We start from the raw sequence: 25,473 nt of genomic DNA on the forward strand, positions 1-25,473 counted from the left end.
TTTATGTTTTAGAGAGAGAGTGTGCGCATGTGTGTGTGCGCGCACATAGGGGGGCGGGGCAGGGGAGAGGGAGAGAGAGCCCTCAAGCAGCGTCCTGCTGAGCGCAGCGCCCGGCACAGGCCTGGATCCCTGGCCCCGGAGATCATGACCTGAGCTGAAATCAAGACACAGCTACCCAGCCGCCCAGGCCACCCAGGTGCTGCTGTTTTCCTTTCTTGAAAAACAACTTCATTGAGACTTAATTCATGGAGCACATGACTCACCCCCTCAGAATGTACACTTCAAGGTTTCGTGTGTTCCGGTTACGGGCACCTGGAAGCAGGTTTAGCACCTCCAAGAGAGCCTGGTGCCCTACTGGCTCGCAGCCCTGGGCGCGCACGTCGCGTGGAATGCACTAACGATGAGTTCTTGGGTTTCGTTCGCTGGCTTTCTCAGCTGCTCCGCTGTTCCTGGCGTTGGCAGTGCCGTGGTGAACACCTTCAGCTCTTGGGCTGTTTGAGCAGGAGGAAGGTTTTATCCGGGGAGGCTCACTGGAGCCATCGTCGTGAGCGTCCTTATTGTTCCTGGAGCCCGTCGCCAGATGGCCTCCGCCAGCACCTCTCTGATTCACCGCGGGCGGCAGTGCTGGTGAGTCGGTGTGCACGGAAGGCCCCCCTCTTGGTTTAATTTGTGTTGTCCTGGTAGCTCGGAGGGCTGAGTACTTTCCCGTGTGTTTGTACACTCACTGCACGCCTCTCGCTCGACCCTCGGCGCAGCTGGTTCTCATCTCTTGGGGTGAGGAGGCGTTAGGGTCCTGGCTGCTTGGCTGGCGAGGTCTCCGCTGCTCTGAGATGCTCAGGGGCTTGCCCGAGTCTCCCAGTTGGTGAGGGAAAGCCAAGCGGAGAACCCAGCTTTAGGCCTCGTCGGCGGACGTAGGCCCAGCTAGCTATCAAATGTGTCCGGTGCCGTCGTCACCGGGCTGGTGTCCTGCAGGCTCAAGGGGTCAGCGCGCCTCCCACAGGGGCTTCCCCCGACTGGAGCGGAAGGCAGCAGGGGAATGTTATAAACGCTTGAGGGCGATCTCCTCAGTGGACCCCGGCGTTGGAAACAGAGATACAGTCTGTGTCCCCCAGAGCAGGCCCCGTGTCCCCACCCTCTTGCTCTCGTGGCCCTTCCCCCGCGGCCGCGGGCGCTTCGGGTCGGCTGTGGGAAACTCCCTGTTTCACCTCAGCCTCGTTTCTCCCGACCGGCCCCTTAGCTTTCCCGCGTCAAGCTAGCGGCTCTCGAGTGTGCGAGCTGGGAGGTGCGGGCAGTTTGCGGTCTGAGGCCCTGCGTGTCGTCCGAGGGAACAAGAGCCGCACGCCTGGGTGAGCCAGTCCCGCACAGCGAAGCACAACCCCGGGGGGCTGCCATCCTGTCGCGTGGCCGCGCTTCTCCCCTGGCCCCCGTGCCTCGGGCCTGGACACAGGGTGCGGCCTTTCCTGGCATTCCTCCTTCAGGAACCCGCAGCCCTTGTATGGGCGCGTGGTCGGACTCCTCGCCGCTTGCTGTCCCTCTCGCTGGGGTCGTCCTCACGCATTCATGGTGTCAGCTCCTGGCCCGCTCTGCCTCGCAGCTCACGCTGCCTCTGCTCTTGGTGACTTGCATGTCCGCGGGGAGGGTCGTTCAGTGTCTTCTCTTCTCCAGGTGGGGCTCCGCAGGACTCTGGACGCGTGGCTCTCTATGTCTCCTTACATGGCGCTCCAGACACCGCCGTCCCCTCCTGCACACGCCCGTCCCAGCCGGGGCCACCATCACCCGGCCAGCTGCTGAGCCCAGAAACCCCAAAGGCAGGCTTGACTCGTTTTCTTCCCTGCCAGACCCGCATCTGAGTCCTGTCAATGAGTCCCAGGGTCTTACCTCCTCAACAGATCCCAGAGGTGGCCACTTGTCCCCACCCGTGTGTCCTCACAGCACAATGGAAACCACTGTGAGGCCTCAGCTCTGGACCCCCATCCAACCCTCAGGGGTCTCCTGGGCCTACAGCCCTCTACTTCATGTCCTGTCTTGTTGCTTTTCTGCTTCAGACCGTCCACGGCGTCCCATCGCCCCCCCCCCCCCCGTTGTTCCCCAGACCGGTCACCCTCCGGCCTCTTGTGCACTGACTTAGCTCCCGCCGCACTTCCTCTTGCTCCCATCTCTCCCAGAAGTGTGACCGCTCTCTCTGTGTTCCTCAGGCCTGAGTTCAGACACTCCGTCTCGGTCTGCCTCGTGGCACCGTGTGTCTCCTCGCCGTTTTGCGGCTAGCCGTCCTCCTTGCTAGAACACGAACTCCTGGGGGCGGACTCTGTCTGTCCTGCACGGACTCCTGCCTACACCCCGGACCGTGTGCGGTGGGTCCCCACTCAGCACTTGTTTGGTCACTGTCCGGTGAGGAAGGTCATCCAACCTCCCTCCACTGCCTCTTTTCCACTTGTGAAATGGGTACATGAGCCCACCATGAGGGTCAGAGGCCCTTAGTGCCGACCATCCTTCCCTTTGTCTTGTAGCCGGAAGCTCCTGAGTCCCTCCTCTTACGTGCAGCACTCCCCGATGGTGGCTTTGGGAATTTGGTCCAAATGACACTTAGCACTCAGGGGAAATACTCACGTGTTGAAGGAAAATCTTCGTGAGCCAGCAGCTAGCCCAGAAAGTGCAGGGTGCAGGGCCAGTTCCAGGGTCCCACCTGGACTTAAGACCCAGGGGGGAGCCTTTCACCAGGACCCGGGGAGGCCGGCACAGCAGGTGCGCTCTGTGGGCTGAGAAGTGGCCTCTGGTAAGTAGAATAGAAATTATTAGTGGGATATTTTTAACTTATGTGTCTTCACCCATTTCTGAAAACCAGAACATAACATAACATAAATGTAACATAAATACCTTTAATATAAATACCTTTTCCCCTCTGTAGTCCTTATTTGTTTGCTTCAGAAGTGAACCACAGCCCAGGGCCGAGGGGGTGGTGTCCACGGGCACCTCGAAGTGTCGGGACTGGATGAGGCACGCAGCCACACCCACCTCCGTGTCCCCCAGCCCCATGCGCTCTCACTCACCGCAGTCCTCGGCTTTTTGTGAATTCTGTTTTCCTCGTCCTTTTTTATACTCATGGGTATGTTACTATGTCTTCTTTACGTTGTTTGAATCTGAGTAAATTGTAAATGATATGAAAATAAGAATGCATTGTTTTACTATATTTTAGAATTGGAGATGGTGGGTAAAATGGCATGACCTGAACACCTGAGAGTCTCCTAGAATATGAGCTAGCAGATGAAAACACAGGGTTTGGGCTCTAAGCTCTACATGTTGTATCTTATTCCCATTAAGAAGCGCAGACAATCTGTGGATTTGAGTTTTTACTCTTTCGTTTTGCATAGCAAGGTGCAAAGAACTACAATATGAACTCTGGCCAATAATGAAGACCATAGTTTTTATTTTTATTTTTTTAAAGATTTTATTTATTTTTCACAGAGAGAGATCACCAGTAGGCAGAGAGGCAGGCAGAGAGAGAGGAGGAAGCAGGCTCCCCACTGAGCAGAGAGCCCGATGCAGAAGCTGATCCCAGGACCCTGAGACCATGACCCAAGCCGAAGGCAGAGGCTTAACCCACTGAGCCACCCAGGTGCCCCGAAGACCGTAATTTTTAAATTAGAAAGGAAGTATGTATTATTTTGCTTCTTGTTTTCCATTCCTGACATGTGTTTACCCCTTGTAATTTTTTCCAGTGGCATGTATGGTTTCTTGGGGAGTTTTGATTGAACGGGTTTCATTTTTCACCTGGGTGGGGAGGAGGGCGATTAAGCTTGTGAGCTGTTGTGTGGGAACTGCTCAACAAAGGGGTATAATCTGTTTCCACTTGAGTTTATACAGTCCCTTTTGTTTGTTCAGAAATAGACAGAAGGGGTTGAACCAAAACCCAGTAGAAATGAAGGGAAGCTTTTGACTTCCTTTTGGTTCTGTTTGAAGAGATAAATACCGTGTAGTGCGGGGTAATGAGTACCTGTCGGCTGGGTGCATTCTCCGTCGAGAAACCACACGTAAAGTAATGAGGTGAAGAGAAACTATCAGCGCGTCAAAATCCCAAATACATTAGTGGATTTAGTAGTTACGGGAAAATACTAATTTGCCAAGTTTCAGATGAACCAAAATAGAACATCCTGGGGTGGTTCCAAGAAGGGCCCCTTGCATGTGGCCTCTTGTTGGACACCGGGGGCCAGACGGCGTGAGCTGTCGCGGTCGAGTGGTGTCTCGCTGTCTGGTTCACTTGCCCACCAGCGGCTGCACGAAGTGCCAGTGGACCCTTGCCCAGGCCAGCCGTGGCCATTTCTGGTCTAGACTAGGCAGCACATCCCAAGGGATATTCTTATCTCCCGAGACCCGTTCCTTGCCAGCCGGCCACCTGGGGTGTCAAGGGTTGTTTCCACAGCAGGTGTAATCCCTACCAACCTTCTGCTCGGAGAGCACGTGAGGCTGCCCACTGCTCCGGAACTAGAGTTCAAGGCCCTAGCACCGTTTGCCGTGTGCCTTTCGGTCTGGCTCTGGCCATCTGCTTTGTGGAGTCACTGGGCTTAGCTGCTGTTCCCGGAACAAAGCCTCTGTGTTCACATGTCTGCTACTCCCCAGAACGGAGCACTGTTCTTCCCCACCTCTGAGAGCTTTCCTCAACACCCTCTGGTAGCAGAAAAAGCCTTTCTTCTCGGTTCTCCCCCACACTTACGTAATGGTGCTCAGCGCGGTGCAGTGTTAGTCGCGAGCTTTCGTGTCTGCGGACTGCACATGTGAAGCTGGACAGCCAGGATCAGGGCTTCTTTTCCCCGAAGCCCCAGCCTGGCGCAAAGTGGGACTCAGTGCTCGATAAACTGAACGCCTTATTTCCTCCTGGGTAGGTAAAGTGAGGATTCTGCTTCCCTTGCTGTGCTGGTGTAAGGACTGGAGACAAGTCTCTGGAGAGTCTGAAATGTAGAATGTGTTCAGAAAGCCATCGTGGTCACTGTTGGTTTGCTTCTGACGTGCAGAAGTGTTTGAACAGGGGCGCCTGGGTGGCTCAGTGGGTTAAAGCCTCTGCCTTCGGCGCAGGTCATGATCCCAGGGTTCTGGGATCGAGCCCCGCATCGGGCTCTCTGCTCAGCGGGGAGCCTACTTCCCCCTCTCTCTCTGCCTGCCTCTCTGCCTGCTTGTGATCTCTCTCTCTCTGTCAAATAAATAAAATCCTAAAAAAAAAAAGTGTTTGAACACATGCAGCTCCTAGAGCAGAGAATGGAGGCAAGGACTCGTGGGCTCACCTGCCATCGTTGCAACAGCTGTCTTCAAACAGCATTGACCAGGAGCCAGAGTCGTCATCTTCCGCGTAAACCCAATGTTTGTTGAAGAGACACCCTTTCTTTCTACCGTGCATGATGTCCCGTATCCGCTGGCTCTGCTGCCCTAACAAAGTGCTACAGTGGGTGGTTTGAAATAGGAACGGATTCTCTCACAGCTGGGATGCTGGGAGTCCAAGATCGAGGTGCCGGCAGGGTCGGTTCCATTGGAGGCTTTTCTCCTTGACTTGTGGACACGTCATTTCCCTTTGCCCTCATGCAGTCACCCTCTGTGCAAGTCTTTCTAACCCTTCCCGGGAGGACACTAGCCAGATTGGATTAGGGCCCCGTGTGATCTCACTTTGCCGAAATTACCTCTTCCAAGACTTTGTCTCCAAATCCAGTCGTATTCCCAGGACCCTACTGGGCACAAGGCCTTCAACATACGAACTTGCAGGGGAATAATTCAGCCCAGAACACGAACTATGATCTGCCCTGTCACCGCCCATTAACTTGATCTTTATGGCCCACAAAGAGCTCAGAGTGGCTCGTAGTAATTTACAACACGTGCCTTTTAGAGTGGGCAGCGCAGCTGAGCAGGGCGGACTGGTCTGGAATGAGCGCGCTGCGTACTTTCCAGGGTCTCTCATGGTCCAGATTCGTTCTCTTCTTTTCTGCGTGTAGCATGCGGACAGAATAAAGTTAATTGTCCCAGGCCTCCGTCATATCTCCCTGGTGTCCTGCTTCATTGATTTAAGAGAGAAGAAGGAGGCACTGGTGCAGGCTTTTCTATATGTCTTTTTTTTTTTTTTAAAAGACATTGAGTTAAATTCAAATTCTTATCGACTAAACAACTTCTAAGTGGCAGGGATCTAATTGGGGGAAAGCAATGGCACATCCCTCAGTAGGATAAAGTACAGGGACCTTTCACGTGTTCTCTGGGTGAGTATCTGTACAGATGACCCCACCTTTGCAGGGAGGGGATCCTGTGTGCCAGTCATGGAATCCTGAAACCGGGGTGCGGAAAGACCGTGGTGAGCGTCGGTGTCACGTGGTCAGCTGGAACTCTGCAGAGGCAGGGCTTTGGGACCGGGCCCGCTCTGACGACAGTGTAAGAAACTGGGACGTGGCCGCTGACCGAGCCTGGCTGACCACAGCGAGTCTTTGTTACTCTCTGTCGTCGTGATGATGAGCGTTCTCGCCAAGTGCCTGTGGGCTCTTCCAATGTATCCGTCAAGTTTTATGCACTTCCAGGGATAATTTTAGTGGGACGAGAATGCAGAGTCCCAGGGACTTATTTCTCCTGAACCTCAAGGCTCTACTGCGGGGGGGCTAACCTCACGGTGGGATGAGAGTGTTCCAGAGTGGGGGAAAGGGCGGTGTCTGCGAGGCTGTGGATGGATTTGGAGGACAAAACAATGATTTAAAAGCTCCAGGTGCTGGAGGAAGTGGCAGGAGGGGCCGCTCTCTTCTGGCTGGGGCTTTGGAGCAGTTGGAGGCCATGACATCTCAGGGACCCTGCAGGGGCAGCGGGGACCTGCGGCGGGGCCTCGTGTGACATGGCAGAGGCTGCAGGCGACAGGAGTGCACTCCCAGCCTCTCAGAGACCTTCGTTCGTCTCTGCACTGGGGTGACGGGCACCCCACGCTCCGTGCCCAGCACAGCCCCGGCACGTCGCAGGCCAGCAGCAAGCGTCCTTTTTCCTGCCTTACCTCTGGTTCCCTTTGTTCTGACGTGTGGTTCAGTGAGACAAGTTAACAGCATCACCAGCAGCACCCTGCGTGTGGGACACTGACCACATGCCTAGCGTTTCCAGCCTCTCATGGGACCCCAAGTGGTCCACCTGCCAGTGGGGAGGCAGGCCCTGGCAGGGTCCCCCTGTGCCCACACCTGGGGCGTGTGGCAGCATGCTCTGCTCTCAGGTCTGTTCCCACCCTTCTGGTGGCCCCCTTCTCCGGGTGAGTGCTCTGTCTCTGCTTTCCGATCACCTGCGCTCTGTGTCCCGGTGCTTCAGTTTGAAGCCTAATTCATTTCCTCGTTCACCCAGCCGGATTGGTCTTCTCCAAGTGCCCTTCCGTATCTGTTCTCAAGGGCAGCACCTTCAGGGACAGGGAGACAGGGACCAGGCCTTGTCCGCCCCAGGGTCTCTGGGTCCCAGGAGGGTCCTGACCGCAGTCCATGTGCACCTTCTCTGTGCTGGGCCCTGGATATGTTCCCATGTGTGCCCGCACGTGTGGGATCCACACAGTCCCCCACGAGGGCAGCGGCCTTGGGCATAGTTTACCGGGAGGGAACGAGGTGTGAGAGGAGCTCACGTGTGGGAGGCCTCAGGTGTACTCCTGGGAGGCAGTGGGATCTGGACCCTGGCCGTCTGGCTCTGGGGTCCGTGCCTTTACCCACTAGCCTTGAGTTTGAGGATCCTGCGTGTTGACATGTCTTCATCTAATGCCGAATGTCCTTGCCCTGCTCTGACGAGGCACCAGGCCCCCACGCTGTGTCATCAGCGGCAGATGCCACGCCTTAGTTTGTCCTGTACCATGGTTGTCTGTCAGCGGGGATGCAGCTGTCATTGGTTTGAAAGACAAGGGTTGGAGGAGATGGAAAATGTCAGGTTGAATTTATTCAGCTTCTTCCTTTGATCACCAGCTCATTGCTTTGCTGTTCAGCCCAGAGAGAACACGTTCAAGTTTGCCGTTCATCAGTGTCACAGTGGGTCCGAACTGGGCCTGGGGCGGATGCGCCTTGGCCTCCCTCTTGGGGAGACAGACTCTCAGTCTCGCATTTGACTGTGTCACGGGGCTGAGGGAGGGCAGGAAGGGAGAAAAGATGTGTGTTTTCCAGATGCTTCCATGGTCCTCACTTTGGCGTTACCTCTGTGTCTGCCAGAGCCAGTAGCCGGGTACCCAGAGGCCGGGCAGGCTCCCAGGCTCTCGATAGCGCAGCCACAGGCCGTTGTCCCTCCGTGGGGACAGCCGCGTGCGGTAGGCTGACAAGTTACTTTCCACATGTGAGACAGGGGTTAGCCTGCTGCTTCACAGCTGTGGGGTTATTTGGACTGTTTTATAGATGGTCGCTACACCACCGCCAACAAACTGTGGACACCACAGCGTGCTTTTAGACACTTGGCGTTGCGCTCACTTTCCCTTAAGTGTTGTTCCCAAAGGTCCTCAGGCTGAAGGCCAGCTGGAGTCTCGGGGACGGGCACAGCCCATGTGGGGACAGAGACACAGCGGTGGGGGTGCGAGAGGCGGCGAGAGGAGAAGGCGGCCTCCCAGGGGAAGATTGGCCCCGAGTGTCCAGGCCTGCTTCGGGCAGGCTGGCCTCCGGCGGCGCCGGGATCTGAGGGAGGAGCAGCAGCAGGTGGGGAGCACTGGGATGCTCTGCACCTTGCTCAGTCGGCCAGAGGCTCGCCCGGCACCCCTGCTGCACAGAGGACCCGTCCTGGGTGCGTTTCGGCTTGTCTTCCAAATCATCAACAGTCTGCTGCCGCTCAGCTCCCCGTCTCTAGGCAAACTCAGCGCGGGTCTCCGCCTCCTGGAGTTTATCCACGAGAATTTTTATCTTTTCCTTGTGCTTGTCTCCCGTTTGAGTGCTCTGCCAGCAGCACTGGACAGGGCTGGGTCTGGTCCACTCCTCCATCTCCCGGCAACGGGACCCTACCAGCTCAGCTCACCCCGCCGTGTGTCCCAGTCCCCCTTGGTCAGCACCAGCCTCCGAGCCACCCCGTCCTAGCTCCCGTCTGCTGCTTCTGCCGTGTGCTCGGCTTCTCTGACTTGGGTTTGCTGGAGGTCCAGCTTTCTTCGTCTCTGAGGCTCGGTGCTCAGTGAGCTCTGCACCTCTCCCTCCCATCAGCGGCTTTCTCCGCTCCCTCTGGCTGCATGAGTGCCCTGGTCGGGTGCCCCGGGGCTCCGTCCCGCTCCTCTTCTGCTGGCTGCGTTCTGTGGTCAGGATGGAGGGGTCTCAGCCTCACCTGCTCCCGGCCCGCCTTGCCCCTCCGCTTCCCCCTGAGGTGCCCAGCTCCCTCCTCTGTGCCATGGGCTTGCTGCTGCAATGGGGGTCTTGCATTTCACCGCTTCGTTGGTGATGACCCCGCCATGGTGCTACCTGGCCCTGCTCGCGCTCCCCTTCCCGCCTCCCCCACACGGAGCTGCAGCCGCGTGTCCTACAGTTACACTTCTGGTCCTGACCTCTGAGCTGGAATTTCACCTTAAAGCTGGAGTGTCCCCTGAATGTCAGGGTCCTCAGTCCACTGTATCCCCAGTGGAATTAATTATCCTCTCCTTGACGGTGTCACCATTTTCATGTTGGAAACTTAAAATTTTGGAGTTACCCCCAAGGTGTCCTGCCATCCTGCGTCCTCTCAGTTGCTTGCATGGGCTCTGTGCCCAGTCCGGTGCCCGAGTTTTTTTTATGTGGGATCCCACCTCCCCCTTCCACTGTCACAGCCATCACTCAGACTTTCACACCTGTTTCTTGGGCTCTCGCCATCGTGTGCTGCTTCCTGGCATTGCTGCTTCTGATCCGTGCTTCATGCTGAAGCCCGAGGCCTCTCCTTGAGATGCCAGCAGAGTCACGTCTTTCCATCCTCGGGAAGCTGCGGTGACTGCCCCTTCCTGTCTTAATAAAGTGTCCGCCCCATCTCAAGGACATCCACAATCTGATCCAAACCGTCTGCTTCCATCTACACAATCTGTATTTCCTATGTATCAGACATTTTTGTTGTTCCTTGAGCTTGCCGCGTGGTTTTCCACGCTGTGCCTATCGTATGTGCTCTGTCCTGCTGTCCCCGTTCCCACGCTGTCCCTCCTTACCTCCTCCTTACCTTACATAGCCCTCAGTTTGGCGTCATTTCATTACGTCCGGAGAATGATTTGCTCTGGCTCCTTTACCGGATCACAGACTCCTTGGGGACGGGGCCATGCCTGATTCATCTTCGATCTTTCATCATTCCGGCTGGTGCTTTTACGCAGAAAGTAGTCAGTACGTGCCGGCCTGAATTAGGTTTCGCTACCCTGTATTGCTAGCAAATACCGTACTACCAGCTAACGAATTACTGGTGAGTACGTATTAGTGGAGATCCCCCCAGGCATAGAAGGAGACTGAGGACGTAGGGGATCTTGTCCTCAAGGAAGTGGCATTCGGGTTGACTGTCTAAGGTGGGGATTTTCCTTACACAGGGCAGATACCCACTATTTGTTGGCTACAGGGATGTTGAGTGAAATATGAAAGAGTTAGCCCGTTGTTACGAGTGAGAGCCTGGTGGAGAAGGGAGAGGCACCCTGAGCTAGGGGCAAGAGCTTTCCGAGCTTCATCTATAAAATCCGGATGACAGCGGTACCCCTCACCTCAGCTTTTGGGGACAGTTTAACGAGATAGCATATGTAAGGTGTTGGGCACAGTCGGGCACATAGTAAGTCAGTCCTCATTAAATGTCAGTCGTCGCTGTGGGCCTTACTTCTGAGCACTGCCGAGAACAGCGTGTCTGGCTGGGAAAGGCTGCCCGCGTCCTTACGGTGAACTCTGCCTCTGTGGGGACGAGGGGGGCTCAGCTGCTCGCTCCATGGACATTTCCGGGTGCCGCCTTCTCCTTTTTAAGATTTCACTTATATATTATTTTAGAGAGAGAGAGGGCGGGAGCAGGGGTGGGGATATGTAGAAGGAGGGAGAAGAATCTCCAGCAGACTCTGCACGGAGTGTGGAGCCTGATGCGGGGCCCGATCCCACGATCCTGAGATCTGAAACCGAGTCAGATGCTCAGCCTCCTGCACCCCGCAGGCGGCCCAGGATGCCGTCTTCTTCGGGCGCGAGCAGCAGGTGTCAACAAACCCCGACCTTGGAACGCTGCTTTGAAAACTCACGTCTGTATGTTTTTGAAATCATTTTTATTGTACAAACAGTGTATACTCATTTTAGAAATCTTGGAAAACATAAACAGAGAAGAAAAAATGATGTATAATCCTGCATGGGCAAGCGCTTAACATTTCAGTGTAGTTTTTGGTATTGTTTTCGATTCTTTTTAACTTGGATTTACTGGGGCGCCTGGGTGGCCCAGTGGGTTGAGCCTCTGTCTTAGGCTCAGGTCATGATCTCAGGGTCCTGGGATCGAGTCCCGCATCGGGCTCTCTGCTCAGCAGGGAGCCTGCTCCCTCCTCTCTCTCTGCCTGTCTCTCTGCCTACTTGCATTCTCTCTGTCAAATAAATACACAAAATCTTAAAAAAATTATATTTATTTTATAAATATAGTTTTGGATCCTGATTTTTCATGTAACAGAGGTTTTCCATATTATTGCAGACTCTTTGCAAATGCTGATGCTTGTGTAAGTTTGCCCTGTGACTGTACTGTAGCTTATCACCTCATAATTGGCTATAGAGATATGATTCTTTCTGATTATTTATGATGTCTTTATTAAGATGCCTTCCCCTTCTGGGTGTTTTATTGAGATCTCTAGAGATACTCAGTATTTCCTTGTGCTTTAAATAGATGATGATAAAATGAGCTCACGGCTTGACTTATTTGCCTCTCGTTCTGGTAGAACACGTTTACGTACTTGGAGAGAACAAGGAAAATATTTAATCTCCCGGTGTCCTTGAGTGATTGCTTATTAGAGACTCCGACCTGCCACTGTGTAAACTGAGTGAGGAACAGGAACGGGGTTGGACGGGTGGGAGGCAGCTGAAGGGGCTCGAGGCGCGCTTATCCAAGTCCATCAGCAGCGCGTTAAGGAAGGGCTTGTCTTGGTGGGTGACGTGGCTTAGTCACTATCTGCTTTGGCAGATCACTGATCTTTACAGTGGTGACACCTGAGACCGTCTTGACCTTTGCGGTGGGACCATTATTCTGTCTGGATGTATATGCAGGATGAAGAGAAGCTGAGTTGGTTTTTCTGGCCAAGGAAGGTGCTCACCTTGCTGGACATGTTGGAGTGTCTGTTTCAGGATATCTGTGTTTTCCTCTGTATTTTCATGTACTGGGCAGTTTGGGTGGGCAGTGTGACAAAATGGAAAAAAGAGTTTGAAGTCGTAGCTGAGTCTGAATGTAATCTAGCGACTTGTTGTCTGAACGACCCCAGGAAAGTCACGTGACCTAAATGAAGCCTTGGATTCCCTCTCTGTAAAATGGGCACAGTGATGTCCAAGGAAAGTCACTCCGTATGGTGGAAAGAGTGCTGGGTTTGAGAAGCCTGAGCATAAAATCCCAGTCTTGCCATAAACAGACGTTTCTGCAAAGAAGACATCCAGATGGCCAACAGACACATGAGAAAATGCTCCACATCACTCGGCATCAGGGAAATACAAATCAAAACCCCAGTGAGATACCCCCTCACACGAGTCAGAATGGCAAAAATTAACCAGTCAGGAGATGACAGGTGTTGGCGAGGATACAGAAAAAGGAGAACCTCCTACACTGTTGGTGGGAATGCAAGCTGGTGCAGCCACTCTGGAAAAAGCATGGAGGTCCCTTAAAAAGTTGAAAATAGAGCCTACTCTATGACCCAGCAATCGCACTACTGGGTATTCACCCTAAAGATACAAATGCAGTGATCTGAAGGGGCACGTGCACCCGAATGTTTATAGCAGCAATGGCCACGATAGCCAAACTATGGAAGGACCTGAGAGGTCCATCGACAGATGAATGGATAAAGAAGACATGGTGTATATATACAATGGAATACTATGCAGCCATCAAAAATATTGCCATTTGCAACGACGTGCATGGAACTAGAGGGAATTACGCTAAATGAAATAAGTCAGAGAAAGACAATTATTTCATCTGATCTCACTGATGTGCAGAATTTGAGAAACAATGCAAAGGATCATAGGGGAAGTGAGGAAAACATGAAATAAGATGAAACCAGAGAGCGAGACAGACCGTAAGAGACCCTTAACCTCAGGAAACAAACCGAGGGTTGCTGGATTGGAGGGGGTGTGGGAGGGCTTGGGTGGCTGGGACACTGGGGAGGGTATATGCCATGGTGAGCGCTGTGAATTGTGTAAGACTGATGAATCACAGACCTGTACCCCTGGGACAAATCGTGCACTGTATGTTAATTTAAAATAAAATCCTAGTCTTGCTCGTGAGCCGTGTATCCCATCTTGGATCCTGCAGTTAGGTGGTGATAGCGTTTCATCGGGGGGACGTGTTGATATCTAGCAGGGTGACAGTGTGCGCAACAGCCCCCGTCAGGGGGCCTGGGTCTTCTGCTGACCGCCTGGGTACACTTTGCACACTCAGTTCCCACCAGTTTGGAAGTGGTTGTCATTGGGCTCCTGCGCCCGCCAGAGCCCCCTTTGATGGGGACATATGCCACTGAACCCCCAGAGATCCATGTCCTCATCGGCCTCTTTGTCATGTTGTCACCATTTCTCTTCTTGCACAAACACTCATCTTTTGGCTTCTGGAGTCTCAGCCTGGACGTCTGGCATTGTATTTTTTTTTTTCCTAACTCATCTTCTGCTTCTTCCTTTTCTCTCTGCCCTTGACCTCAGTGTTGCCCAGAACGTTGTCCTCGGGCCCTCCAGTGTTCTGCTGTCTGCACGTTCTCCTCTTGGGTGATTTTCACGGCGCTCAGGACTCCTCCCCGCCTTCATGCAGTGCCCTTGCCTTGTCACCATCCAGCGTCTCATGTCTCTTCGTCCTTCTGGGCAGCTCCTCCATGCTGTAGACTCGGCGCATCGGAAGCGCTGTGCTGGGAGCGGTGGGCGCCGGCCTCTGTGCCGGGAACAGTGGGCGCCGGCCTCTGTGCCGGGAACAGTGGGCGCCGGTCTCTGTGCCGGGAGCCGTGGGCGCTGGCCTCTGTGCTCCTGCATTTCCCTTCTGCTCAGCGCCCTGCGGAGCACACCCAGCCCCGCGCCCCTGCGCTGCGTGCTGGTCACCCCGCCAGCGCCCACGTCCCCTCACTTGGTGGAGTCCCTACACTCCTGAACAGCATGCGCTGTTGTCATTGTTACGGTTTTCGTTGATTTGTTTTGGTCGTGGTAAGGTGCACAGGATGTAAAGTTTCCCATCTTAACTATTTTAAGCGTAGGATTCGGCGACAGCGAGCACGTGGTGCCACCACGCGTTTCCCGGGCCCTTTCTCTTCTCAAACAGCAGCTCCGCCGCCACCAAACACTGGCTCCCACCCTGCATCCGAGACGCTGGGAGCCTCTGCTCTGCTCTGTCTGCATGAACGGGACAGCTCCAGGGCTGTCCAGGAGGAGTGGGCTCAGGGGGCAGTTGTCCCCTGGTGACGGGCTCACTGCACTGAGCACGTGCCTTAGGCTCATTGGTGCTGTCGCAGGGACAGGACAGCCTTCCTTTATTAAGGCCGAATGCTGTTACCGTTTATGGACAGACCACACTTTGTTTATCTGTTCATGGATGGACGCGGGGGTTGCTCCCACCTCTCGGCCACCATGATTCATGTGGCCGCACACGGTGTCTGTTTGAGCCCCTGCTCTCACCTCTCGTGGGTGTCTGCCAGGAAGGGGATCGGTGGCTCCTGTGTGAGTCTGAGGACCAGCTGTGCTGCGATCCTCGGGCTCTCCCGTTTCACACGCTCCCATCAACCTCGTGGGACGGTCGTGTGGTTGTCTTTTGTGTCACTCTGACATTTCCTTGTATGACAAAAAGAGAAAGTAGGTACCGTATATTGCAAAGTCGTTCACAATGAGTTTGGCTGCAGAGCCCCGGCAGGTCCCTCTGTGGCTCCAGGCTGGCAGGTGGCCTGGGGCCTCCCCTGAGTGAGCGCTGGGGGCCTGCCCAGTCCGCACAGTCTTCCCGGGGGTGGGAGGTCTACTTGCCCAGTTCCTGGTTTCTGAGAGGACTTGTACTTTCTAAGAAGCCACGTCATGTCTTTCGGCATGGCTGTCTCGCTGATAAAGACATGTCACCCTCTTCAGTTGATTTAGAAACGAGGTGCACAAAAGGGGCCTGTTTCTTGGGAACCCCCAAGAGATCTCAAAGATCGATAATATTATTCTTAGGAAAGCAATTCCAAGACGAACTGTGGTTCTTACTTCTGTAAGTGGAAGCATCAGAATTAATTCTAAAAGTGTGATTTCAGGTTGTAGGGCGCCACACCTCTACTTTGCCCCTCTGTATTCTTTTATTTTCTTCTTCCTTAGTTTTTTCTTTCATATTTGGAAGAAAAGATGTGCTTCTTTCTCTTCTTTTTCTTTTTTTTATTCCTTTTGCCAGCAAAGCAACGTTTATTGAGTGATAGTATAAAGCTCCCAAAGAAGGAGGGGACCCAAGAGGGTGCCTCCCTTTTTTTTTGCTTCTTTCTCTTCTTTTATTCTCTACCTATTTAGGATATCATGACTGACTTAATGCAGACATGGTTGTTCAGATTATTACTTAACATTACTTAACATGAAGAGCTAAACTGTGAGATCATGATGTGCTGGTTTTCATGCCAGTGTCACTCTCGAAATGCCAACTGGCCTGTGGCTTTTTTTTTATGGTCAAAAGTTTGGGCGGTTGTATTCTCTGCTCCTATAAGAAGCAATATAGTTAGGTGGCAACTTTCTTTACAAACGTTCTCTTTGCATGATTTCTTTAATTTCTGGGATGGAAAGTAACTCTCAAGGGCATTAGGTGCTCTAGTTTGACTCAAAGAATCACTGGGTGTTTTGATCAAGATCAGACAAGGTTTATGGCGATGTTATGGGCTGAACGTTTGTGTTCCCCTCCTAAGTCCCATGTCAAAGCTCTCACTACCCACAAGGTGATTTGGAGGTAGGGGCTTTGGGAGGTAATCAGGTGCTCATTTGCTCTTGAGGGTGGGACTCTGATGGTAGGATGAACGCCCTAGCAGAAGAAGAAGAGCCCCGAGAGCTCTTTCTGTCTACGCACACGTGTGCTGAGGAAGGCCTTGCGAGGGCACTGTGGGAAGGTCATATGCTGCAGCCCAGGATGTGGGCTTTCAACAGGGCCTCCCAGCCTCCAGAACAATGAGAAGTGTGTGCTTAAGGTGTCGGTCACCCCGTCTATGGTATTTTCTTGTGGCAGCCGGAGCAGACCACGGCAATTGAGTTGTAGTGAACAAATTAAGGAGTCATCACTTCCCTCTGACCAAATCGTATGCTAATGGGAATGTTTAGGTCTTTCACAAGCTTCATTCCAACTTGGCGCATGGAACACGGATTAGCACCACTGTGGCCTTGAGTTCTTCTGTTTGTGTTGTCCTCACACTGGGTTTCTATGGTCCGGCCCGATATGCGGGGACAGGAGGACTCGGTCGGCTCGGATCGGAACTCCAACCCTGTTCCTCTCTTGAGCAAAATCGTTTCACCTCCCCAAACTCATTCAGTGTTTTTGCTATGAGACATTTTCTAACATGAAGTTACACAGAGTAATAAAGTGAATTCCCGTACGTCAGTCCCTGGGTCCATGGGTGACAAGATTTCTGTACATTCACATCGTCTCTCACTTACTTTATTGGCTGAGTTATTTTAAAGAAAACCCCAAGGCATCAATTCCTTTCATGCCTTCGTTCCTTAGTATGCATTGCTGAAAGAAAGGATATTGTCTTTTATGATCACAACATTAATATTACAGTTAAAAATTAATTTAAAAAATTAATAATTATTTGGTAGCAGTTCATATCAATCCACAATCCCATTTCCCGGATTGGCACTGACCTAATGTTTGTCACCTTTTAAAGGGGGAAAATGATGCACCCCCCCCGGCACCCCCCGCCCCCGCCGCCTTTTCAGCTCTGAGCACCTCTACCTTCCTTCTCCAGACAGGAGGGCTTCCTTGTCTGCCGGGAAGACCTGGGTCCATCCTCCGTTGCCAGCAGCGAGGTCCCTGCGGCAAACGTCACAGTCTCCGAGGTGTTCTGTCTCCCAGACAGGGGACACACGTGGGAGGCGTCTGTTTGGCAGTCACTGCCCTGCAAAGCCAGGGTCCCCCTCTCCACTGTCCCCCCTGCAGCCAGAGCTGTTTACTACTCGCCGTTTACCTCTGGAGCCCCTGTGCTGCCCGCATCCGTCACCCCTGACATTTTTTTTTTTTTAAAGATTTTATTTATTTATTTGTCAGAGAGGAAGCACAGGCAGACAGAATGGCAGGCAGAGGCAGAGGGAGAAGCAGGCTCCCTGATGAGCAAGGAGCCCGATGTGGGACTCGATCCCAGGATGCTGGGATCATGACCTGAGCCGAAGGCAGCTGCTTAACCAACTGAGCCACCCAGGCGTCCCATCCCTGACGTTTTCTCTCTTAGCCCGTTCCCTCTCACACGTGCCTTAGGCGGCTTCTCTGTTGGGTTTTCTCATCCGTACAGCTCATGATCAGAGATGAGCGTTCCTTCTGTGTCCTTTCCCTTTTCTCCCCCTGCCCCCCACTGTGGGCCTCAGTAGCCATATGTCCTTGTTCTTGTCATTCTTTCCTGTAACAGCAAAACCTCCAAGTACTGTACTCATGTGTCTGCCCCCGGGGTCCTGCGGCCCGTGACAGGGAACAGTGCAGCTTCTTCCTTTGGAAGCCTTCTTGGCGAAATCAGGTTTCCTGCGTGCTCTTCTCCCAGACTCTGACCCTGCTTCTGTGAAGTCACGTTCTATTTGACACCGTGTCCTCTTTCCACTTGGGACGCTCGAAACATCGAGCCCATGGTGCTTCTGCGTGAGAGGAGCTCAGTGCCGCTGTCCTGACGGCTCTGATTGCTGGCTCTGTGGCTGCTAGTCTGTACCGTGTGGACAGAGAATGTGTGTTCATTTTGTTCTTCTATTTTACTCTATTTCTGGGGTGGGGGACAGGGAGGAGTGGGGGAGTGGAGGAGAGAAGGAGCATCTTAAGCAGGCTCCATGCTCCGTGTGAAGCCTAACTCGAAGCTCGATCTCATGACCCCGAGATTGTGACCTGAGCTGAAATTGAAAGTTGGACACTCAACCCACTGGGCCCCCCAGACACCCCTCTTTATTTTACTCTTGAACAAAGAATGATTCTTGCTCCCTTTCTGAAGAAGAAATAAGGTCAGCCGAGCAGCAGACACATGGAACCGTTGACACCTTCTGTCTCCTGAGCACTCTTGATAAGTTCGTGGGGGACAGAAAAGATGACAAGACTCTCTCTCTTTAAGGAACTTGTACTCCAGTAAACTGTATTTTTAGCTGCTAAGCCTTAACCAGAATTTAAAGGCAAGATCAGTTACTATATCACCACTTTAAAAACTTTTATAAGTTGCCCCTTTTGTCCAGGTCCAGAGAGACAGTGAGAATCTCGTAGCGGTGAGCAACCCGGCCTCAACATTCTGATCTAAATGCGGTTTCACTCTAGAACAATCCAGGGCTGCTTGGAGAAATGGTTTGATTCTAGTCTGGGGCTGAAAATGAGCTAGGAGGAGGAAACCGTTGATGAATTTTGGGGTCTTATCTAAGGACACAGGAATGAACGTGAAGGGGCTCCCACTGGACAAAGACAGGGCAGTTGAACATCAGAAAGAGTGTGATAGCCATCAATGGCAATGCCAGATACATAAACCCACCAGTTTGTAGTGATACTGACGCATGCATAACACCCGGTCACCTCTGGGGTGGTTCTCTACTGCAGTAAGTACCGGGAAAGCCTGTTCGCTGACTCTCCCGACCGGATCATTTGTGGTTCAGGGTAACCAATTGGTGGATGAGGGAAAAATCCTTCCTTAAAGACGCATTCTGGGTTTTAGGTACAGAGAAATTAAAGAATTACAAAATCACCATTTTGTAATTGTTGATAAAATAACGAATCTGGGCAACAATGTATAACATGCTCCAATCCATGAGGAGGGAAGTCCATGAGACCTTTCCCGTGGGTAGGCCATACCAGCAGTGGCCCCCGAGCATTTTACTCCGGAAACCTCACTGAACCGACCCGGACCTGAGCATCAGTGTGGGTCCTGTGCCCGGCAGAAGCTCCAGAAGGGTTAGGCGCTCTGGGTGGGAGTGTGATGAGAAGGGCAGGGGCAGGAGAATGTGCTGATAACCGTCCCAGGAGCTGTGTCCGTCCTGGCGTCTCCTCCCCGGCTCCTGCGGCAGCAGAGGACCGCACTGCACCGGCCAGAGAATCAGAAGGGGTGGTCCGGCTGGAGCCCCCTGGCGCAGAGGACGGGGAGGTACTGAGATGTGCGCCTGCTCGCCCGGTTTCGCAGAGTCCTGACCGTACCCGCAGCGGGCTCATCCCCACGTGGAGAATGAGCAGACCCAGAGGAGGGGCAGGAGCAGGGAGGCCGGGGCTTCCCTGGTGAGCGGGCCCAGCGGGAGGAGCCCGCCGCGGCTGCACCTTCCTGCCGGCCCTCCCGGCGTCGCTCGTCTTTTCTGCGGAGAAGCCAGTCTGCCGCTCAGCCGAGGAACGCACTGGCCTCGCGGGCGGCTCTGGGCTCCACAGGCAGGTTCATTGCTCCTTCCCTGTCTTTACCAAGAGGGCGTCCTTCAGCTGAGCGGGACGGCTGGCCTGGGAGCACTGCCCGTAGCTTAGGCAGGTTAGGTCGTTGGCACGCTGCGGGCTGGAGCCCTTCAGGAGACTGACCGTCCGTACGGCGAAGGCCACGTCATTACTTAAGGGGTTTTGTTCATCTGGCCGAGGAGCCTGACTGTGTCGTGTCCGGAGCTAACTGTGAGTGCCCTCCTGGCCTCACACTCCCCGGAGAGTGGTGCTCAGGCACAGGAAATGCCTGGGCAGCCTCTGATCAGTTCAAATGTGTGTCCTTGCCACATATCTGCCATTTCTGGTCCCCGTCTTCGAGGAGAGCTGGCCTCGCTGTTCTCTGGCGGCGCTGCCGCGCGTCTCCCAGTTCCCGCCGTCTCACTACACGCCGCGCGCACGCTTGTGGCCCCTGCTCTTTCTTGCTTCGTCTCTTTCCATCTCTGGTAGTTTCCTTAGAGGTGACGTCCCCTAAGGCACTCAAACGTCCCAGTGGAGCAGCTGAGCCATTCCTCTGAACCCGAGTCTGACTCCACTTACCCCAGGCCTCGCCGGGTGGGAGTGCTGTGTCCCTCTATGACCACGGTCCCCGAGCACCCCGCCTTTCCCCGCAGGACGCGTTGGAGAAAATAGATGGAGTGAGCTCCCTTTCCCACCTGGCCCCCAGTCCCTGCTTCCCTTCATTCTTCTGAAGGGTCAGTGAGAAGACCACACGCGTGGTCTTGCAGAAGCCCTTTACCGGCTTGGTCTCAGCCTCCCCGTTTGCAGACAGGGCATCGTAATGCTCGTCTTCTGGAGTAATTACTCGTTTTGGGGTGTGGAACGTGCTCTTGAGCTCCGAGTGTTACGAAGTCCATGAGCACGTGTTGAGAGCATGTTGGGGACGGTAGGCGAGCATTCTCAGGTCCTCTCTCCCTCCTCGTGAAGGGACGGGGGTACGGCAGAGGCAGAGCAAAACGGTTTGACCTCACGAGGCTCTGTTTTTGTACCAAAAATGTTGCTGTGGAGTTATTCCCTTCAATGTCTGTTATATAGATGGACTGTTAACTCCTTGGGGACAGGGCCTGGCATTTTGCTTCGTTCCGAGTAACTTGTGGAAAAGTATTTGTCTGGTGATAAAATATCCTGATTCTCCAGTCCTGCCGGCCCGCTGGCTTTCTTGGAATTTGGTAAGAATTTATTCTCTTGGGAAATGAAGTCTTCTACAAGACAGTAACTTCCTTTTTTCCTGTGTACCCCTAAAATGGAGCAGTTGCTAGTGATTATTTAAATAAAGTGACTAAAACTTCTGCTTTTTGTCTCTTGTGATCAGCGCCCCTTTATTTCTGTCAGAAGATTGGGCCCAAAGGACTGTCCTGGATTGTGTTAAGGATTTTATTTTGCTCAACCGGCCCGGCCCCCCAGGCCCCCAAAGCCCCCTAAGTTTTGTTAATTAACTTTTTTTTTTTTAAATTTCTCTTCAGAGAAGAAAGATGTGACTCAGAGCCTGGAGAACTACACGTGCAAGTGCCCCGGGACAATGGAGGTCCTCACGCTGCCCGGTGGCCCCACCCTGCCTCCGGTGCCCCTCACCAAACTCCCCATCGTCAGGTATGGCGGGCGACCAGCGCAGACCGGGACCTTCACTGCTGCTGTGTGCTATAGACCTTTGCCATAAAAAAAAAAAAAAATGTTCTTTCTTTATTTGTGCATTTATTTAGAGTCGGGGAGTGGGGCGGAGGGAGAGAATCTTAAGTGCGGATGCAGAGCCCGACGTGGGGCTCCATCTCATAACCCTGAGACCATGACCTGAGCCGAAACCAAGAGTTGGGTGCTTAACGGACTGAGCCCTTCCACGCGCCCCAAGAGCTTCCGTTATGGATTGGGCAGGTGTCTGGTTCGTTATCTCGTTACTTCTCCACAGTAGCACTAGGCCGTGTAGGTATTGTGTCCGTGAGACGATTCGCCTGTGGTCACCTGCTTGTCAAGAGGCAGAGCTGGGTGCGGACCCTGGTGTGCCAGTGCCTGGTTTCAGACCCCGTGTCGTGACCTCTGCGGCGATGACGTGAGCCTGACCTTGCCTCTTCCACTTACAAGCTTCCAGTAGTTCCCCAAGTTCTCAGACTGTAGGCCCAGGCAGCACCAGAGTGGGTGTTGCTGCTCCTCTTTTCCGTGGGGCCTTTGCCAAGGCTTTGTCCTTTCCGTGCATGCTCCTGCTTTCAGACTCAACCCAGGCCCCATTTTTAGGGAGCTTTTCCTGCTCCTTCCTCCTGCTGCCCTCCACCTGCCCTTGGTTAGAAGAGTCCTGGGATTTCCGGAGCACGTGCTGCTTCTTCCAGTGTCTGCCACTGTGTCCCGTCCCTCCGCACAGCTCACAGGGTTGGAGGGAGTGAGGGCCCTCTGGCACATGCCAAGTGGGCACTTAAAAGGGTTTAGGAGCTAATTTTATGATGATTTCAGAATTTCTGAAAGATTTATTTGAAGACTGAAAGGAAGCCGTGGAATTGGACGTTTTGCTGTTCACAGACATGCTGTGACTGAAGACGTGACCACCTCGGAGACACTCCCGGCTTGGCCGTCTCTCCCGTGTTTCGCTCAGCTTTGCAGTACAGCTGGGAGGGCCTGCAGAGATACGTCGCATCTGTTTGCTTAAGAAGTTTTAAAACCATGGCATTAGGTTATTAGGAAAAGAACATGGAAAAGTCTGTGGTGTGGTGCTTGATAGCTGTGGGTGTGCTTTCTCCTTGCGTTTCGCTAGAGGCACGTGCGGCGCTGCCACATGACATGGTTTTGTTGTCAAGGTGAGGATCGTGTGCCCCTGAGAGGTGGGACAGAACATCGCTGTGCACAGAAGTCCCCAGCAGGCTACCCTTGAATTTTAAGATGTTCCAGTGGGCGTGCATGGAGTTCGTCGGGCACGGTTGGCGAGCTGCCCCATCCCAGAGCCCAGGCCGAGGCCTGAAGAGGGACTCTTGCTTGACTTGGAATTTCTCAGAGCAGACCCGTAGCCGTGGTACGGACGCCCTAGCAAGTATGCGCTGCTTTTGTTTTGCCTTGTGCTTGCCTGTGGCCGATACAAACTGAGGAAGTCAGGGTCCTGGCTGGGCCTTTCTGTGTGTAAGACTTCACATAGGATGTATTTGATTTGGGATTAAGGGCATGGTACATATTTTTAAAAATTGACGACTAGCAAAGCCTTAATTATTTTTCATCTTCATCATGACCTGGATCGTTGTGAAATTTAGGCAGCCTTGCACAATAGGAAATCCTGAACCTAAGAGAACATTCTAGGATTTTGATGCTGCGTCTAGATCCCAAAGCCGTCAGGACTTTTGTCAGTGGAGCTGGGTGGGTTGGTCCTGGCGGGTTATGCATAGGACTGAGGAGGAAAAGTGCCTTTTCTCCACAGGGAGACACCAGACGCAGCCCTAGATGGAAGTTAGAAACTTTGGGTTTAATTCTTGACTACTGTGTGGCCTTGGTTCTGTGAGCCTCAGTTTTGTAATCTTTCAAATGGGCTTGAAATTGCTCCTCATGGGACCATTACTTTTGTTTTAGCTGAGATGATACACACGAAAGCGTGACACGTGGTGGCAGTGCAGACTGAGCCCGCAGTAGATCTCAGTTCTCACCTTGGAGACCATTTACGCCTACATTTTCATTGTTACTATTATCAATTTTTTTTTTTTTTTTAAGAGAGAGTGAGAGCACCTGAGTGGAGTGGGGAAGGACAGAGGGAGTCAGAGAAGCCCAAGCAGATTCCACATCCAGCCCAGAGCCCCATGTGGGGTCGATCCCACTTGGAGTTCATGACCTGAGCCGAAAGCAAGAGTCAGAGGCTTAACGTACTGAGCCACCCAGGCGCCTCAGCACATCTGAGTTTTCCAACAGCGCACTGATTGGTAAAGATACTGTGATGGTGACACTTTAATCCCTTAGCTGCCTACAAATTACAACAGATGGGCAGAAACATAATAGTCCGACATTTTGGCAAATAGTATTAAATTTGTGGTGACCAGTGTTTTGGCAACGTACCTCTTTCGCTGTCTGGGTCTGCACGGCCCGTACCGAGAGCCGCCTCTGAACGACTAGCTGAGCCTGGCCAGAGTCCTGGTGTTTCCCAAGCCTGGCGTGGTCACGGACCATTTAAGAAAAACTGGTTTTATGTACTTCCCACCATGTGTAGACATGTTCTTAATGGTTCTTGGAGACTTTCAGCTACGAAAATAAGCTCTCTCTGTCCCTGTGGCTTGCGATTGAATCCATCCTGCCTGATCTCATTACAAACTAGAACTGTCACTGCATGTGATCACGTGTAGGAAGCCAAGTGGACGGGCTCTTTACCGCATGGCAGAATTAGCGCTGCTGGTAAAGGGTAAGGAAATGCCTGTGGAAGCTTTGGAAAGTCCGTGTGTCTCACAGAACAGAACCCCACGTGCTTGCCCTGCGTGGCTCATGAGGCCACCTGTGGCCTGCTCTGTCTCCAGAGTTCATGTGAGCTCCCGTTCCTCTGGTGCCACCAGCCCCGCACACCTTGCAGAAGCACGAGGGTCCCAGAGTGTGGGACAGAGTTTTATTCCTTTGTTCTGTGTCCTCTTCTGCTTGAGGTGTCTCTGCTGCCCTGCCTCTGCCCACTGTTACTTCGAGATTGGTTGAAGGACTGGCTCCTCCGTGAGGCCTGTTCCTAAGCCACCAGACAGGGATAGGTGTAGCTCTTGCGTGCTTTGCACGGTAACTCAGCTGCTGTTTGGCTCTGGATGAAGGGGCTTAAGCTCTTTCCATCCCCCTGTGCGGCCCTAGTGAGAAGGCGCTGCTGGGGGACCAGGAGGGAGGATGGCCCTCACTAAGGACGCAAGTGCGCTGGTGCCCCCATCTTGGACTTCCAGCCTCTGGAGTTGCGAGAAGGAAATGTTTGCTGTTCAGGGGCCCCCCTCTTTGGTAATCAGTCACAGCAGCCCGGGCTGATGCAGACGAGTGCTCGAATGGCCTGGCTTGTCCCAGCTGTGCAGTGGGCGGTGTCTCACGTTGTGGGTGGTCTGGGCGTGCATCAGCCATGAGTGTGATTCCTCAGGAGCAAGCCCTTACGGAGTCGGGCAGCAGAGAACCCAGAGCTGCGCTGTCGTGTGCAGCAGCAAACAGAGAGGGCGGGTGTTCTGGAATGCCCACCGAGGCTGCCGGACCCACACGGCTGCTGGGGGCACGCGGAGGCGGGCAGGCGCTCGGAGTCTGCGCGCTGTGCCCAGAGGCCCATGCTGCCTATGGGATTGTCGCCCTTCTCCCAGATCAGCCTAACTCATTTCTCTCTGCGGAGGGCCGTGCTGCACTGTGGCCTAGGACGGCGTTCCAAAGACTCAGGCCTCGAGACATGGACTGTTTGATTGATCGGTTGATCAATTGAAAGATTGATCTTTTAATCGGTTTGATTGAAAGAACCCCGGCCAGGCATTGCGAGGAAGCGCTCGGCAATGTGTCTGTTTGAAGACCAAGCTTCTGGTGACTGTGATAACTCGTCACAGGACGAGTCGGTGGAAGAATGCCCACGGCCAAGTGTCAGTGACCAGACCTGCTGTGTGGAATCGTCAGACACAAGCTGCCTTGATGGTGGTGGTGCCTCCTGGCTGCGGCTGTGGTTTTAGAAGAAATGGCTGGAGCTGTTGCTCCTGTTGAGGACTTTCCTAGTTTTGGGCAGTAAAACCATCTCGACAGCTTACAGGAGACACCTACCCGCCTGTAGGCTTGGGGGCATGACCCGCGCTCACCCTGAAACAGTGTAAAGTCACCCTGGTGCAAGTTAACCAAAAGAAGGGGCCACAGTCCGCTTCT

General features: G+C 53.4%; 1 protein-coding gene across 12 annotated transcripts in view; it reads left to right on the forward strand.

Moving 5' to 3' along the window:
- Positions 1–25,473, forward strand: part of TRAPPC9 (trafficking protein particle complex subunit 9) — a 532,249-nt gene that overhangs the window by 75,421 nt on the left and 431,355 nt on the right. For all 12 annotated transcript variants that reach the window (XM_047725278.1, XM_047725277.1, XM_047725280.1 and 9 more), the window contains one exon: positions 21,135–21,261. In XM_047725278.1, coding sequence (XP_047581234.1) covers positions 21,135–21,261 — 127 coding nt within the window. The remainder of the gene's footprint in view (positions 1–21,134; positions 21,262–25,473) is intronic.

The sequence above is a fragment of the Lutra lutra genome, chromosome 4 (genome assembly GCF_902655055.1).
Source record: "Lutra lutra chromosome 4, mLutLut1.2, whole genome shotgun sequence".
Lineage (NCBI taxonomy): Eukaryota > Metazoa > Chordata > Mammalia > Carnivora > Mustelidae > Lutra > Lutra lutra.